A 16834-nucleotide genomic window follows, 5' to 3' on the forward strand; every position below is an offset into this window, starting at 1 on the left:
GGGACGTATGTATAGGAAAAAAATATTGTATAGAGAAAGAAAGAATGAGGAATGTAGGAAGAATAAATGTGCAATACACTCATGTATATACATGCACGTACACACATAAGGGTACTAATAATGTTTTTGACAATGAAGATGTAATTTTACAGTGTGCCTGAAAACAACCAACAAACACTTTGACCAACACATCTATTATGACATTTTTTTCATAACTTTTAAAGTTCCTCAGTATAATCTATAACTGTATTTTACATAACTGCCCCAACCTAAATGTCAGGAGTTAGGAAAAAATGAAATAAATACAAAGAACACAGTAGTATGAAAATAATACTGCAAATATCTAAAGGAAGATAAAGGTTAGATCAAGAACTCCAAGTATTTGGAAACATAATGGTGGGTAATGATAACCATAAAGAAGAAATCAGAACTAAGATTGGCCAAAGAAATCCAGCCTTCAATAAAATCAGTAAGTGGTTAATAAAATCAAGATGAAGCGAAAAACTAAAAAATAATAGGATCTGTGGAGTACTGACATAACATCTGTTTAAGGAAACATTTCTTGGTAGAGTAGCTGATGCCATTAATAAAAAGCATATAAATATTTTACACGCATGTAAATTAATATTTACATAAATTATACGAATAGAATTACAATTAAACATGCACATCCAGGTAATATAATACATTTTGCCCAATAAATTTATTTACAAATATCATTTGAAATGCACCAGAACAGTTCTTAATACTTATGAAGTCAAAAAACATTGATTTTTGAAAAGAAAATTTTGAATTTTGAAATAAAAATTTTAGCTTTTTTTAAAATTCTATAAAAAAATATTAAAAATACAGAAAGCTAACAGATAAAATAAAGTAAACATTGCAATTAATAGTTTTAGCAAGCGTAGCTGTATTTCCACTTGAAGAACTAAAAATTAATCAACTTGGGATGAAGCATAAAAATTGGTCAATGTATAGTGAAGGCAACAGTAACATTAAGCTAAAATCAGATGTTATGTTTTTAACAGATAAATCTGCATCATACACTAATGTACTGTCCTCTCCAAAGGAGAATAGATTATTATTACGATCTTAGATGTAGTGTACTCATAATAACCAGATGAGATGAAGGATCAAAATGTAATAAGTTTCTTATGTTTGTCAAGAACAATGAATAGTTTCAACTGCAACAATGAATGCTTCGAACTTAAAATTCAGTTTTTTATCAGTCTAACTGCTAAAAGTTTGCTAAATGATCAATATCATTTAGCAAAATTTTTCAACTAAATAAAAAATTTGTAGTTATTTTCTAACTAATAAATAGTTTACCAGGTGTGTAAATATAGAACCGTAATTTTTATATAGAAAATATATGTTTATTGTATGAAATGATAAAAAATATTTTATTAGAAATATTGTCCATCGCTAGCTATACATGTCTTTCCATGTCTCTGACAATTTATGAATGCCACGCCAAAAAAACTGTTGCTCTTTTGAGGCAAACCAGTCATTGAGTCATTTTCACACATTTTCATAAGAAGTGAAATGCTGCTCAGCAAGTGCGTGTCCCATCAATGTAAATAATTAGTAATCAGATGGAGCCAAATCTGGTGAGTAAGCCGCATGTGAAAGTATTTCCCAACTGAACGTCTCAATTGTTTCCTTGACTGGTTTTTCTGTGTGTGACGGTACATTATCATGAAGCAAAATCACTTTGTGTTGCTTTTTTCGATATTCTGGTTGTTTTTCAAACAATGCTTGATTCAAATTGATCATTTGTTGTCAGTAGCATTCAGAATTAATGATTTCACCAGGTTTTAGCAGCTCATAATAGATCACACCTTTCTGATCCCACCAAACACGGAGCATTGTCTTTTTTCATTCCATAGCGATTTGGCCTTAAAATCAATGTCAATAGTTTTCCTGGAGTTACCTATGATCTTTTACGCTTAGGATTCTCAAAATATATCCACTTTTCATCACCTGTCACAATTCGATGGAGAAATTACTCTTTTGTACCTGGTGAGCAGCATTTCACAAGTGGTTTTTCGGTTTTCTTGCTGTCTTTCATTCAGTTCCTGTAAAACCCATTTTCCCATCTTTCCTATGGCTTTCAAATATATGGAGATGGCTTCTCGTGTTACATTTAATTGTTCTGCGAGTTGTTGCATTTGAGCATTATCCTCATCCAAGAATGGTGGCAATTCACTATCTTCAAACTTTTTTGGTGGTCTTCTACATTCTTCGTTTCTCACATCAAAATCACCACTTTTGAATTTTTTTAAACCACTCAAAGCACTGTGATTTCCCAAGAGCATGCTTACCGTTAAGCTTTGACAAGCATTCGATACAATTCTGCAGCCGTTTTCTTTAGATGGTAACAGAAAATCAATGCTATCTGCAAATCGTAGTTTGTAGGTACAAAACTCGACATGTTCAACACTAATTAAAACTATGCTGTTGTATGAAACTTGTATTGTTGTGAGTTTAAAATCTGTTGTAAAAAAATGATGCCAATGATGCAATTTGACGGTAACTACATTGACAGCTAGGCCATTTATCGGCAAATTTCGGTTTCATATTTACACACCTGGTAAACAGTTTCCTTATATGTAATTTACATCTTTCTAATTATACAGATTAAAATAATAACTTGTTATTAACAAATAACTTAACCAATTAACCTCATTAACATAATTACATTTATTATATACATTACATAAATTTATTATATTATTACATTTAATATAAATCTGGAGGTTTTAATAAAAATTAAACATAGTACAGTAATTAATTAAATATAGCAAAAGAGTAACATATGCAACAAAAATCAGTTATCAAAAAGTGTGGTACAACTGACAATTCAGGTAAATTGTCAGGTATACGTTTCATCTTATTGAAGAGTTCACATTATTTTATAACAAAAAAAATATTTTTGTAAATGTTACTGAATTGGTAAAGTATATATGTAGATATTTAAATTCTATTAAATAAACCACCTAGTACAGAATGAATATTAGACAAGACATATTTTACATTAACTTTTCATGAAGTACTTTTGTGAGATCCTGCATCCTCAGTCATGACTGAAATAATTCCATTATTGCATAATAAAAATACTAAAATAATAAAAATTGCATATTAATTTAAACGAGTGCTGCTATCTATTGGAGTTTTTATAAGCCTGTCTTCCTCAAACACTGTCTGACGGTTTATCAAACTGAAAATTTATCAAAATACAAACAAAATTTAAAATTGATAAACCATCAGACAGTGTTTGAGGGAGACGACAGTTTTATAAAAACTGCAATACATAGCAGCACTAATTTAAATTAATGTGCAACTTTCATTATTTTAATATTTTTATTATGCAATAACAAAATTAATTTATTCCATGACTAAGAATGCGGGATCTCGGGAAAGTACATTCATGAAAAATAGGCTAAAGTATGTCTTATCTCAATATTCTGTACTAGGTGGTTTATTTAATAGAATTTATGAGGAATATCTCTAAAGTAAAGCTTGCTGGGAAATTTAAGGTTGACGAACCTGAGTTATTCATGACCACACTAGAAATGTACACACTGCATTGTTGTCTTAAGTTGTCGCATTGTAGTATCTTTGATTATGTGTGAGTTATTAAGTTATAAAATGAATAGGAAAATCAATGTTGCCACCAACTGTGAAATATGTGGTCATATGTTTTTTAAACCATATCAAAATGTTCAGCCAGCTGAAATTCACAGGCAGTTGGTTGCTGTGTATGGTGGCAATGTAACGAATGAAAGAAACTTCCGAAAATGGTGTGAAAGTTTTAGAAATAACAGAATTAATGTACATGTTGAAGAATGTTCAGGAAGGCCCTAAATAATCACCAAGGACTTGTTGAAATACGTCGATGATAAAATCAGAAAAGATTCTCGCTCAACAATTCCTGACCTGGCCCTTCTTTTTCCTGATGTTTTAAGAGCTGTTACTGGTCGCATTGTTCATGAACATTTAGACTTCAGAAAGGTCTGTGCACATTGGATAATGCACGTCTTAAATGGATATCACAAAAAAAATTCAAATGGGATCAGCTTTGGAATTTTTGCTGTGCTACACAGAAAAAGGTGATGAGTTCCTTAATTCAGTTGTTATCAGTGATGAAACATGGATTTCGTATTAAATGCCAGAGAGAAAAAGGCAGTCAAATGAATGGTGTCATTCTCAATCACCAGCAAAGATCAAGCCCAGCCGTTTGGACACAGTCTTTTGGGATCAGGTTGGCATACTGCTAATTGATTTCATGCCACGTGCGACTATAAATATAGAAGCCCAATGCAAAACTCTATGTTACAGTGCGCCATTTCGATAACATGGGGCTGACCGTTGGCGTCGTCCTGCTGTACAATAATGTATGTCCACATGTTGTGGGTCTGAAACATGATTTACTGAGAACATTTGGATGGGAAATTTGCAATCACCCACTATATAGTTTGGACTTAGCACCTTCTGATTACCATTTGTTTGAGAAATTGAAAAAATTTTTGAGTGGTAAGCAATTCATGGGTGACTATGAACTTAAAAATGCTGTTAATCAGTGGCTAAATGGACTGGCAGCAGAAGAATATGATTACGGTATATTGAAGCTGGTATATCACTAAGATAAATGTTTTAATTCAAATGGCGATTATATAGAGAAGTAGTATAAGGTATGTATTTTAAGAGAAATAAATATTTGTAACGCTTTCAGAATAAGTTTTTTTTACAATGAAACAGTCTTTACTTTAGAGATAATCTCTTGTAAATATAGTTTAACAGTATAGAAGAATAATATGAATTTTAAAAAGATTAATCTCAGTAAAGTTAAAAAAAAAAATATATATATATATAAAACTTTCTCAAAATTCAAATAATTCGTCAACATATTGACCACTGTGCCAATTAAACTAAAAAAAAAAAAACAACTTAACCACCAAACACAGTAAAAAAAAACCTAAAAAAACACTGCCACTGTGGCAGTTGTGTTGTTACAAATTTTGTGGTGGTTAGGATTTATATTTTCTAAATTTTTATTTCTTGTCTGTTTTTGTTATTTGTTGATGTAATTGTAAAATTATGTACACTGATGATGTAGGATCCCGTGAGTCGACTATTGGTATTAACATTTAAAGTTTTTCTCTTACTGTGTTTGGTGTTTTTTATCAAAAATTATATTTTTGATAAATTTGAATTTATTTACGTATGGAATGTAGTTGAAACGAACAGTTAAAAATATAATAAATACAACTGAAGATGAGGGTTTCCACAAAAACGTTTTTTTAAAATAAGAAATAAGGTAAGTGTCATCTTATTTAATATATATTTCTGTAGTTGAATGGGTCAATTTGGTTTATAGTATATATATATACAATATAGTGCAGCAACCTATTGACAGTTTTACAACAACACTCACCAACAACAAAAAAATAATCCAATTAAAAAAAGTCATGCTTTATCATGGGGAAATCACAAATGAAAATAATTTATATTATCTTCATATATTTAAAATACAATACATCAACAATCAAACAATATACTGAAGTAATTTTTTTGTCTTATTTAATGCATAAATGTAAAAAGAATCCTTTACAATTTCTTTTTATCATTCAAAAATACTAAATATTTTTACAGATTAGTATGCAAAATTTAAACTTCAATATAACTAACATGGCCCATTCCAAAGGATAAGATTTAATTGCTTGGTAGAGAGCTTTCAACACGTCCCGTGGGAAATTATCACCATCATTCAACTCTGATAAGTTCTCAATAAATTCAGAACACGTCATCTTATGGCCGATACCTTGACCATGGAGATCTGTATTAAGCAGCATTATTGCACATGTCAATGTATGAACAGCATCTGTAAAATTGAAAATATATTTATATAAATATCATAATGAATTTAACAGAAAAAAAATATATAAATCTAAAATTATAAATTAAATAAACATGTATATCGTTGTAAAAAATTAGATAATTAAATTAGATATTAATATTATTACTAATGTAATATTATAATTATTATTGCAGATATTAATTAAACAGATTTGCAATAATGTGTAAGAATATGCATTATTCTGTTACTGGCACAATCACAATGATCATAAGCAATGTAACATGAAAAAATTAACACCCAAAGATGGTACATCTACTGAAGAACAACAAGCATCTCATGGCAGAAGTAGTAGGAAAAGTGAGTAGTGAAGTAGAATCTTATAATTTTCCAAGATAAACATGAATATAATGTAACAGCATATTAACATGGCAAACCTATCAAAATGGAGAACCAGTTACTGAAATAATCACTCTCATAAAAAAAAAAAAAAAACACAAAAAAAGAGTAAGAATAATTTATGCAGACAATACATTTCTGTGAAGAGTTTACTGCATCATGTCATTTGTCACTAGTTGATTAAATGCCTTGATTTAAAAAAAAAAAAAATAAACAGATTCTTGGTATCACGTACAGATATTGAACAATTCTTTATTTTGGACACAGCTGATAGTAAACTATTTTAATAAAAATGCCACATTCACCAATGCACTACTTTATTTTAACTGCGTAAATATTTTTAATTAGATTTTGCTTTGATCAATAGCAGCTTATATTTTCTGTTTGGCTCATTTTATTGTTACAATGAGGAAGGGGTTCATTTCTCAACCTGATTATTGAACCATTCATACGCCATTCCTTTCTGTTGTAAGAGACAATATGGAACAGAAAAAACATTGTTTCTTGAGAGAAAGATCCTTTCAACAGAGCTTATCTGGTAATTAAATTGTTAATCACATAAATCTTACTGCATTACTTACATAAGTTATCTGTCTAAATTAGCTTTCTATCATTGGTTTTTTTTTGTACGAAGGTGAATCAAATATAAACGGTAATTTTTTAAATAAATTTATTGATTAATAATATACACAATTCATACCTTGGATCATTTCTCTATATAATCTCCTGCAAGATCTACACACTTTTGTCAATTTGGAAGCTTGAATATTCTTTCTTCATAAAAGGTTTAAGGGCAAGCTGTCAACCAATTGCATACGCGCTCCTCAACGTTGTTTTCGAATTGTTTCCATCCAAGCGATTCTGTCAAGGGCGCAAACAAAAAATAGTCACAGGGGGACAAAGCTGGACTGCAGGGAGGGTGGTCTAGGGTTTCCCAGTGCATTTTTTCCAATTTATCCCTTGACAAAATCGTGGTATATGGCCTGGCGTTGTCATGGAGAAGGATGACATCTCTGATGGGCATACCCCATCTTTTGTTTCAGTAGGCAGCTTTTGTTGACTGTAGCAGCTGGCAATAGTAAGCCGCATTCACCATTCATTGATTGTGAAGAAAATCAATGAGTATAACTCCTTCTCGAGTCAAAAAAAATCATTGCAATAACTTTCCTGGCTAACAGATGGGTTATGGCCTTCACTGGGCAACCCTCATTCTTCCTTCGCCACTCTTTACTCACCATTTTTGATTCTGGAGTGCAATGATGGACCCATGTCTCATCACATGTGATGATGCACCTCAAAAAATCATTCCCTTCTTGCCGAAATCAATTCAGAAGTCTCTCATAGATCTCCAATCTAACCTGTTTTTGATTTTTAATCAACAACCTTGGAACCTATTGAGCACTAATTTTTCTAAAGCCAAGATGACGATCAATGATAATGGATTGAGCACTTCCATAGCTGATACTCACTTCTGATGTGATTTACTCAACAGTGAACCGGCAATCACCTTTGATAAGGTCTCGAGCGGCACAGGTGTTGTCAGCTGTGAGATTTGACCTTGGGTGTCAATCATGACTTTCATTTTCTACACTTTCTCACTCACCCTTAAATTGTCTGGCCCACATATACACTTGGTTCAGGACAGTGCAGCATCCCCAAACTGTAACTGAAAGAGTTAAAATTTCTGTGAGTTTGTCTTCATTGGTTAAAAACTTTATGATTATACGATGTGTAACAGATGACAGAACATCTTAGTTCACTCACAGCTGTACTGACAACAGAAACAGAGTAGAGGAGCTAACAAAGTTGGTTGCCCCTCTCTAACATACCAAAAATTAACCCCTTACTCTGCCATCCAGCTCAGAACTGCTTGCTGCGTAGAACAGCAAAATTACTGTTTAAATTTTCTTCACCCTCATATGTTGTTAATCTGGCAAGTTCAGGTAGTACACCTATGAGTAATGTAAAAAAAAAACACAGAATGTTTTAATTTCCCTGGCCGTATAAGTTCAACTGTCGCAATTTATTTTTTTGTTGTATTGGTATACTTGTCCTTAATTTATTGTACATTGGTAGCCATGAAGGATGCTTAGTTTATTGTTGGCTGTCGAAAAGGTTACAAGTGTTTTAGTATGGTCGGCAATTTTTAACTTGTGTAAAGAATGGAACAAAGACTTTGCATTAAATTTTACTTTAATAAAGTACAACACTGCACTTTGGAAATAATGAATGTTGCTTTTGGTGATTCTTCTGTGAATAAAACAAGTATTTACAAGTGGTACAAATATTTCTTAGTCAGCCATGAAGACGCTGAAGATGAGGAGCACCCTGGATGTCCCAGCACATCAACAACCAATGACAACATCATAAAAGTGAAGAAAACGATTATGGATAATCACCGAATCATTATCTGAGAGGTTGCTGATGACGATGGCATATTATCTGCCTCATGCCAAACAATTTTTTTCATATGTTTTGGACATTAAATGTGTGGCAGCAAAATTTAATCCAAAATTGTAGAATTTCAACCAAAAGCAGTGCCAAATGAACATCATTCAGGAGTTGTTGAATGAAGTGATGTTTCAGAACTGCTCAAAATGGTCATAACTGGTGTTGAAACATGGGTGTATGATATGAAGTTGAAACTAAGGCCCAACCCAATGGAAGCTTTCTGAAGAGCCAAGATCAAAAAAAGCCCAAGTTCGATCAAATGTGAAGGTTTTGATTACTGTGTTCTTCGATTTCAACAACTTAGAGTATCATGAGTTCTTGCCATCAGATTGTACAGTCAGTGAGTATTACCTGGAAATTCGATGTGTGTTTATGTGGAGTAATCCGAAGAACATGCCCAGATTTGTGGTGAAACAATTTATGTCAATTGTACCACAATAATGTATCTGCTCTCACTTCACTGTTTGTTCATGAATTTTTGGTCAAAAACAACACCATTATGATGCCTCAGCCTTTGTATTCACTGGACATAGCCCTGTGACTTCTCTTATTCCTGAAGCTGAAAAGAATCATGAAAGAACAACATTTTGCCAACACTGAAGAGATAAAAACTGAATCACTGAAGGAGTTAAATGCCATTCTGAAAAATGTGTTCCAAAAGTGCTTTGAAGATTGGAAAAAGCACTGGCATAAATGTCTGAAGGGAAGTACTTTGAAGGTGATAAAACCAATATAGATGAATAAATAAAGATATTTTGAGAAAAACTAAAATTTTGCTTATTTTTTATCAAACCTCATATGCAAGCTTTATGAGCTAATCAACAACAAAACATTACTGTTTTCACCAAAAGATTGTGTTTAGCATATTTTAAAATGAAATTACTCCAATTTCATTTTAAAATATGCTATTTTGTCCTTAATTTTGTCCTTATCTCCATAAGGACAAAATTTGTTCATGTGTTAAGTGGAGCTCAATATGATAGTATAAAATTCAGAAATGATAGACAGTTGTACAAACGACTTGTTCATTTTGCGATCTGATATTCTGATGGCTTACTACAAACAGTCATTAGAATGATTAATTTTAAGTTAGAAAAATAACTGGTTTTAATAAAAGACCAACATGCCATCAGCACATCCTGTGCCTCAAGGAGTAGATGTTCGAATTCCAAAACTTTATCCATCTCGAATACATAGAAAGATGATAAAAAATTTGGAATTATTAAATCCTTTCACAAAAATTCTTCACCAAATTTTGAAGATGAGAATCCATAGCCTTTCATTCGGTCACAAATAAACAATTTGGATTTTACTAAAAGAGGATTTTAGGACCAACAGAGAAAGAAGAAAGATTTAATTTCTAACTCAACTATTTACTGGTAAAGAATTGTGAGGAAGAATTTAAACAATTTTTTGTGAAGGATAAGGGATTTATCTATTGTTGTCATGTCCCTGGTTTTGGTTGGTTGTCTAAGGACAGTTTATAAACTGAAAGACATATTTATTTATTGACTTAAATAAAAGGAGCTTTTAAGGTTGAGAACTTGGTGTAAGCATGAAGTGCTAGAGCTTACATTACATGGAAATACGTTAACATTAACAGGTCAAAACATAGTAACAACAAAGCATCAAGCATTACTGCTTACAGCTACTGAATCCAAACATAAAGCATCTGTTTGTTTTTTATTTCAATTGATGCACTTTTCAGTGAGCTGTAAATGTGATACTTTCACAATGTCTTAACCGTAAACAGCGTTCTGCCTTCATCATGGGAATTGACTTGCTTCAGTGACAATCGCGCATTCAATAATCATTAAAGAATCTTGCCAAAATTTATACATTTATAAAACAAGTAATAGGTAAGTGTGCTGCAAAGTGAAGAAATATAATACTTCACTGAGACAAGAGAAAAACTGTATTTCCATGCTTTTGTGTGAATGGGGCAGTAAAATCAGTGAAAAAATATTGGATGGTCATAAAAAGGCCCCCTTTAAAGATAAAATGAATACTAGGAACAAACAATGTCATAAATTTCTCATTAAATGATGAATAATGAAGCAGTTCATCAAGGCTTTGAGAAAATGAGGACTTGCTACTAATACTTCATACAAATACTTCCATTGTTATCTGAAGCAAAAATGAAAAAAGTACTTTTTGACAGCTTGCATATTCATCAGTTCATTAAGGATGGGACATTTAAAAGCACTATGAATAACTTAAAAATCAAAGTTTGGGATTCATTCAAAAATGTCATTTTTAAAGACTTTTTTTCTGGGTGCATTAAATTGTAAAAACCACATTAAGATGTTTTAGGAGAGCCAGAATGTAACATGTCTTACCATGATGATTTTTTTTAATGATCAGTATTGGTATACAAAAACGTTCTCTTGTTTTTAACATTTCATGCATTCTACAGCATGAAAAATAAGAAAATGTCAGTTAAAAATAATATTCATTTCTATTTTGTATAAAACCTTTATTTAAATATTTTAAATTAATTTATTGTATAATATGTGTTAAGTAGATTTGGGTTTAGCACACCAAAATTAGGCAAAGACAGCTGTTCAATCTTATGCAGCAAAAAAAGTCTAGTTTTGCAGGTCTGCATAATATAATTAATACCACAATTAAAAAACATCTTAAATGTTTTTAAATAAAAACATCTGTTATGTAAAGTAATCAACCCTGAATGCTTATTTGATCTATACAATTCCAGTATTAACTGCTATTAAAACAGGCAACATAAGAGAGTTGTATTAAAGCAAGAGTTACAGAGAAGAATGGCTAACTAATGATCTAATGAATGACTGAATAAATAATCATTCTTAGATGCACACACAACCAACCCTTAATCAAAACATTACCCGCATGAAAATTTACTTAACAAAATTAATATTCCTTCATCCACCATGATCATTTGTTTGAAAAACAATTATTAATCAGCTGGGTTGGTTTATGATAAGAGATAAATAGTAATACATTAAATACAAAAAAAAATTCTTTGCCTTGTGAATTGAAGCTACCGGGATTGCAATCAAGATATCTCTTTGAAAAATGAACAAGAACACGTTCTCTTTCCTGTGTTTCTCCAGAAAGACTGAACTGTTTCAGAAATTTTCGAAGCGCGAGGTCCAATGAATCTCCTTTAAACTCAAAATACTTCAAGTATTCTTCTGCAACTGCTCGACTAAAATCATTACTGTAACAAAAAAAGTTCCATAGATGAAAATTAAATCAAAACTATTTAAAAAATGCAAAAAAAAAAAAAACATTTAAAAAGTTAATATGTCAATGTTGACTTTTTAAATATTCATTACAACTATGAATAACTAATAAAGTACACTGTAAATAAATATCTTAACTAGAAAAAAGTAAAAACCAATAAAAAAATAACTTTGTAGCAAAATAAAGAGAAAATAAACTTTGTCTATGGAGCTACAGCAAATAGATATGAGGTTTGTCTACAAAGAAAAAAACGTAAAATAGAGGACTGAAATGCAATGTTATGATGACATCTGGCAGAATGGTACTCTACAGCAGAGTTCTTTACAAACTTTCACTCACTACCTCCAAGCTCTTATTATTCTTTGTTTATATTTCATGGTGGCTTGAATGAGGTTATGTTTGTTGTTGATCATAATTTTCTTAACAAAAAAAAAGATGAAGGGTGCTGAAGAATGACACATTAATGTTTACAAAATGTGTTTTAAATTGGGAAATTTACAGATTTAAAAAGTGCTACAAGATTATGAGGATGAGTATAATTATGAAATGTACACAATTAAGCAGAATAACAATTAAGGAAAAAGGAAGATCTGGATGGCTATCAATATCAACTGATAATAATGAAAAGTTATCAATTAAAGCATTACTGTCAATTAAGTGTAAAAAGAAATCAACATTTGTTAAAAATTAACTTGTTTTTTTATTAAACTAACTGAATTATTACACCATTACTAAAAGAAAGTTCAAGTTTATCACAGCAAAAATTATTGCTACTTGATGAAGTAAAAAACTTTAATTGGGAGCTATTAGATTGGTTAATGAAAGAAATTGTTTTTAAGACAGCCACAACAGGTGATCAGATGTAGGTGATCAGATGTGAAAACCGAAGCATAAATCATTGCAAATTTTGCCATAAAACAAATTAAAATGCTTGGGGCAACTCAAGGTCATGCTGACTGTCTTTTGTGACTGAAGGTAAGAAAAAATATCTTCATGTAAAAAAACTTTGCCAGGAATTTATCTACAGAATTTAAAACAAAGATTCTTATTTGTCAATAATGCACCATTAGAGGAAGTGAATAAGAAGGAAGCGCATTCAGAAATGGGCCAGCAATTTATGGATGCTATATCACGGGAATGTTTATCTGCAAAGTGTAACTGAAAGGTTTTAAGACAGGTAGGTGTACCACCACTGCTCAACAGGAGTAGGTTTACCCTACTCCTGTGGAAGAGGTGTGGAAGAGGAAGCTTGTTTTACCATTGAAACATTCTGAAAATATCATTGCAATATCTTTGTTTAGTATAGAGTGGCATCATGGTTAATAAAGATGTATTTCTGATTCTCAGCAGATTGATTTTGCAAAACGGAACAATTTTTTGTCAAATTTTGTTTGAAAACCGGGAAATCAGCTTCAGAGACTTATGAACTCATAAAAAAAACTTTCAGAGATAAATGTTTGAGCTGGTCAAATTTTTTTATCTAGTACAATCAATGGATTCAAAGATGGCCACGAATTAGTCGAAGGTGATCCCAGTCTGGTCGGCCTTCCACTTCAAAAACCATCAGAAACACTGTGAAAGTTCACAATTTATTGTGCTCTGAACATAGACTTATAATTAGAAAGATGGCTAATTAACTGAATTTAAGTTTCTCTTTGGTTCAGTCAATTTTAAATGAAGATTTGAATATGCATCAAGTGTTTGGGAAATTCATTCCGAAATTGTTGTCAGACCAACAAAAACAACACTGACTTGAAATGTCCAAAGAACTAATTAATTGGGCTTAAACTGACCCAGATTTGTTAAATAGGGTATTTGTTAAATTACAGGTGACACAAATCATGGGTTACAAGGAAACAAGGCACTATCATCACAGCGGAAGAGTCCAAGTTCACCACAACAGTAAAAAGTACAACAAAGTCGGTCGAATGTGAAGACAATGTTGGTGGTTTTCTTTGATTCTACAGGTATCATGAATCATGAATTTGCCCCAAGGGATCAATTTAAATACAAAAAAAAACAAGGGTTCAAAATAGAAGAAAATCAACTTAAAAGCTGACAGTCAACCAGGAATACTTTAAAAGTGTCCTTCAGCATTTTTACAAAAATGTGCAGAAGAGGCCAGCACTCTGGTAAGACAAGAATTGGGTCCTTCATTCAACATGACAACAAACTAGCTAATTAAGCATTCTCAATCATGGAATTTTTGACCAAATTTCTGTGCTCCTACAAGCACCTCCTATTCCCCCTGATTAAATCTCTGCTGACTTCTTTCTACCTGTTTACTAAATTGAGATTTTTGCTGACAAGAGAATTAATTTGATTCAATTAGTTCCAGACATCCAGACAAATATGAAGTGGGTTCTTAACATCCTTAAGAAAGAAACATTTCTAGGGATGCTTCCAAAAGTGGAAACTCCATTGAAGTCAGTGTTTTAATCAAAAGGGGACTACTTTGAAGTTGATCCATCACAATAGCCTATAAGTACTGCAATTTTGAAATTATAAACCCAGACTCAAAACTTTCCTATCATAACTTGTACATCTTATTGCTGATAAGGAATGTGTAATTCCTAATCAACAAGTAATTGACACAACATGTGATACTTTTTCTTAATACCACATTCTACTGATCTGGCTCTTGTACTCTTTCTTATTTAAAAAAACAAAATTGATGTTGAAAGTTCAGAGTTTTTTAAACAGTAAAAAAAAAAGAATAAAGAAAATATATCATAGAACTTGTTCATTACTTCCACTGACATAATTCCATGTGGTTTCCCAACAGTCAAAATTTCTGTGATTGGGGAAGATTAACTTTGCAGTGGAATATTCAGAAAAAGATCAGTAAGAAAAACATGTCAGCAACTAAATCAATTTTTTAAAACAAGGTTTTTTTTATGAACAGCCTTTTTCTTTTAATTAACAAAACTCTTTCCTTTAATACATATCTGAAATGGCATTTCAATTTCTAACTCAATCTTTAAGAATAACAATCTTAAAAAATAAATAAACTTGTTTTTAGTTTTCATTAATACTGATTTTTTGTTTTATTTAATTTTTAAAGAAACAAAAATCCACAATCTTAGTTAAAAAATAATCTAATAAATTCATCTGCAACAGAACAGGAAAATTTCTGTAACCTTATATTCTAATAGCTCCTACTGCTGTTTCCGTTAGTTTGAATTTCTTAAGAGTTAAATACAATTTTTTAATAATATAATTACAACTTACTTTTTACTAAGATGTCTTGATACGTCAGATTTTTTAAATCCATCAAGCGTAAATAACCGTTTGGCTAATCGCACAGCAGATGGTATATCAACAGCTTTAGGACTATAATGAAAACTATGCAATGACTCTACATCACTCTCATCCTCATTTTGATAAGAAGGAGGTGGGGGAGGAGAAACTGAAGTAGATAGTGATTTATTTACTGCAGCACCTTCATTTGTTTGTGTTACTCCACTATCATCATCCACTTCTTTTAGTGCCTAAAAAGCAATTACCAAACATAATAATAAAATTCATTATATACATACTTACTCCTTTACTTATTTTAAAAATCGTGCAACTATTCTTTCTTTTCCATAAGGACATTATTTCATGCAAAATAAAATATAAGAACACAAAGGATTATGTTTAAAAAGCAATATTATATTTCTTTACTAAACTGAAAATTCAGACTAAAAGGTAAAACCAGATCAATGTACTGGTGTGATATAATAGTATTGAACACATTATTGTACCATATTACAAATAAAAAATCATATCGTTCAATAATATTTTCATATATAAAAAAAGAGTAATAAAAGAGACAATATTAGGAAAAAAAATTGTTCTTCCCATCTGCAGGTGATAGCCGCTAAACACACATAATAATAATAATAATAATACTAATAATAATAATAAATAATATTTCATGAAAAAAATTAATTTTATTAAGAAATGCAATAAAAATGGTAGTCAATATAAAAATCAGTTGTATTTTTATGATAAGTATAAATCAACTATTGAAATAAAACACAATTCACAAAAGACTACATATTAATAAGAAAATTTTATTAATAAGGATATAGAACAAGTAATTTCAGAAGGAACCCTGAAATTTTATATTTACATCTACCCATTAATGGTAGATGTAATAATGATACATAGACAGAATTTAATTATACAATTTTTAGAGAGGAACAAACTAATAAAAAATAGTGATGAACTTTAAAAAATTAATTAAACTACTTTTAAAAAAAAGTAAAGAATAATAGTTTTTGATTATTTATAAATTTGTTTGAAATCAGTGCCAAATTAAAAATAAACAATTTAGTAAATAATTGATTCAAAATTAACCCTAAAAATGTTTAATTCAACTAACTTAAAAAATACTATTTTTATTTTAAAGGACATTTTATTTAACACATAGGTCAGTTTACAATAAAAAAAAATTACAGTAACTACATAAAAGGAGTTTTTTATAAGAAACATAGAGATGAAATCTTGAGAAAATTTCACTTTCTTTCAAGAATTCAATTTCGGAAAAAATAGCAAAAGGGAATTAAGACAAACAATGATTGGAGATTACAGAATGCATGAGCTAAGGTTCTGAGGAATCTAGTAGAACGTAATATATTTTTTTTTACCTGAAGATTACCAACTAACTTCTTAAAAATTAATATGAAAATACTTTTATGTTACAATAATATCAAGCCATTTATCATGACACCATAAAAATCCAATATTAAAACAAGAGCAAGGATAATGACAAACAAGAAGATATCTTGGGATTGTCTATACATACCAACAAATTATTCAGCTTAAACAATTTTTCACTTAAATTATCCATAAGAAACAGTACCATCAGTTTTTTTTTATAAAAGTAGGAATTTTTTTATAAAAATTGGAAAAAAT

General features: G+C 30.6%; 1 protein-coding gene across 4 annotated transcripts in view; it reads right to left on the minus strand.

The window, feature by feature from the left end:
* Efa6 (Exchange factor for Arf 6) overlaps window positions 1-16834 on the minus strand; it is a 396188-nt gene that overhangs the window by 66452 nt on the left and 312902 nt on the right. For all 4 annotated transcript variants that reach the window (XM_075359859.1, XM_075359858.1, XM_075359860.1 and 1 more), the window contains 3 exons: window positions 15164-15423; window positions 11713-11906; window positions 5692-5884 (listed from right to left, as the gene is read on the minus strand). In XM_075359859.1, the coding sequence (XP_075215974.1) occupies window positions 5692-5884; window positions 11713-11906; window positions 15164-15423 (647 nt within the window). The remainder of the gene's footprint in view (window positions 1-5691; window positions 5885-11712; window positions 11907-15163; window positions 15424-16834) is intronic.

This window comes from Lycorma delicatula, chromosome 3 (assembly GCF_047948215.1).
Source record: "Lycorma delicatula isolate Av1 chromosome 3, ASM4794821v1, whole genome shotgun sequence".
NCBI classification, from domain to species: domain Eukaryota; kingdom Metazoa; phylum Arthropoda; class Insecta; order Hemiptera; family Fulgoridae; genus Lycorma; species Lycorma delicatula.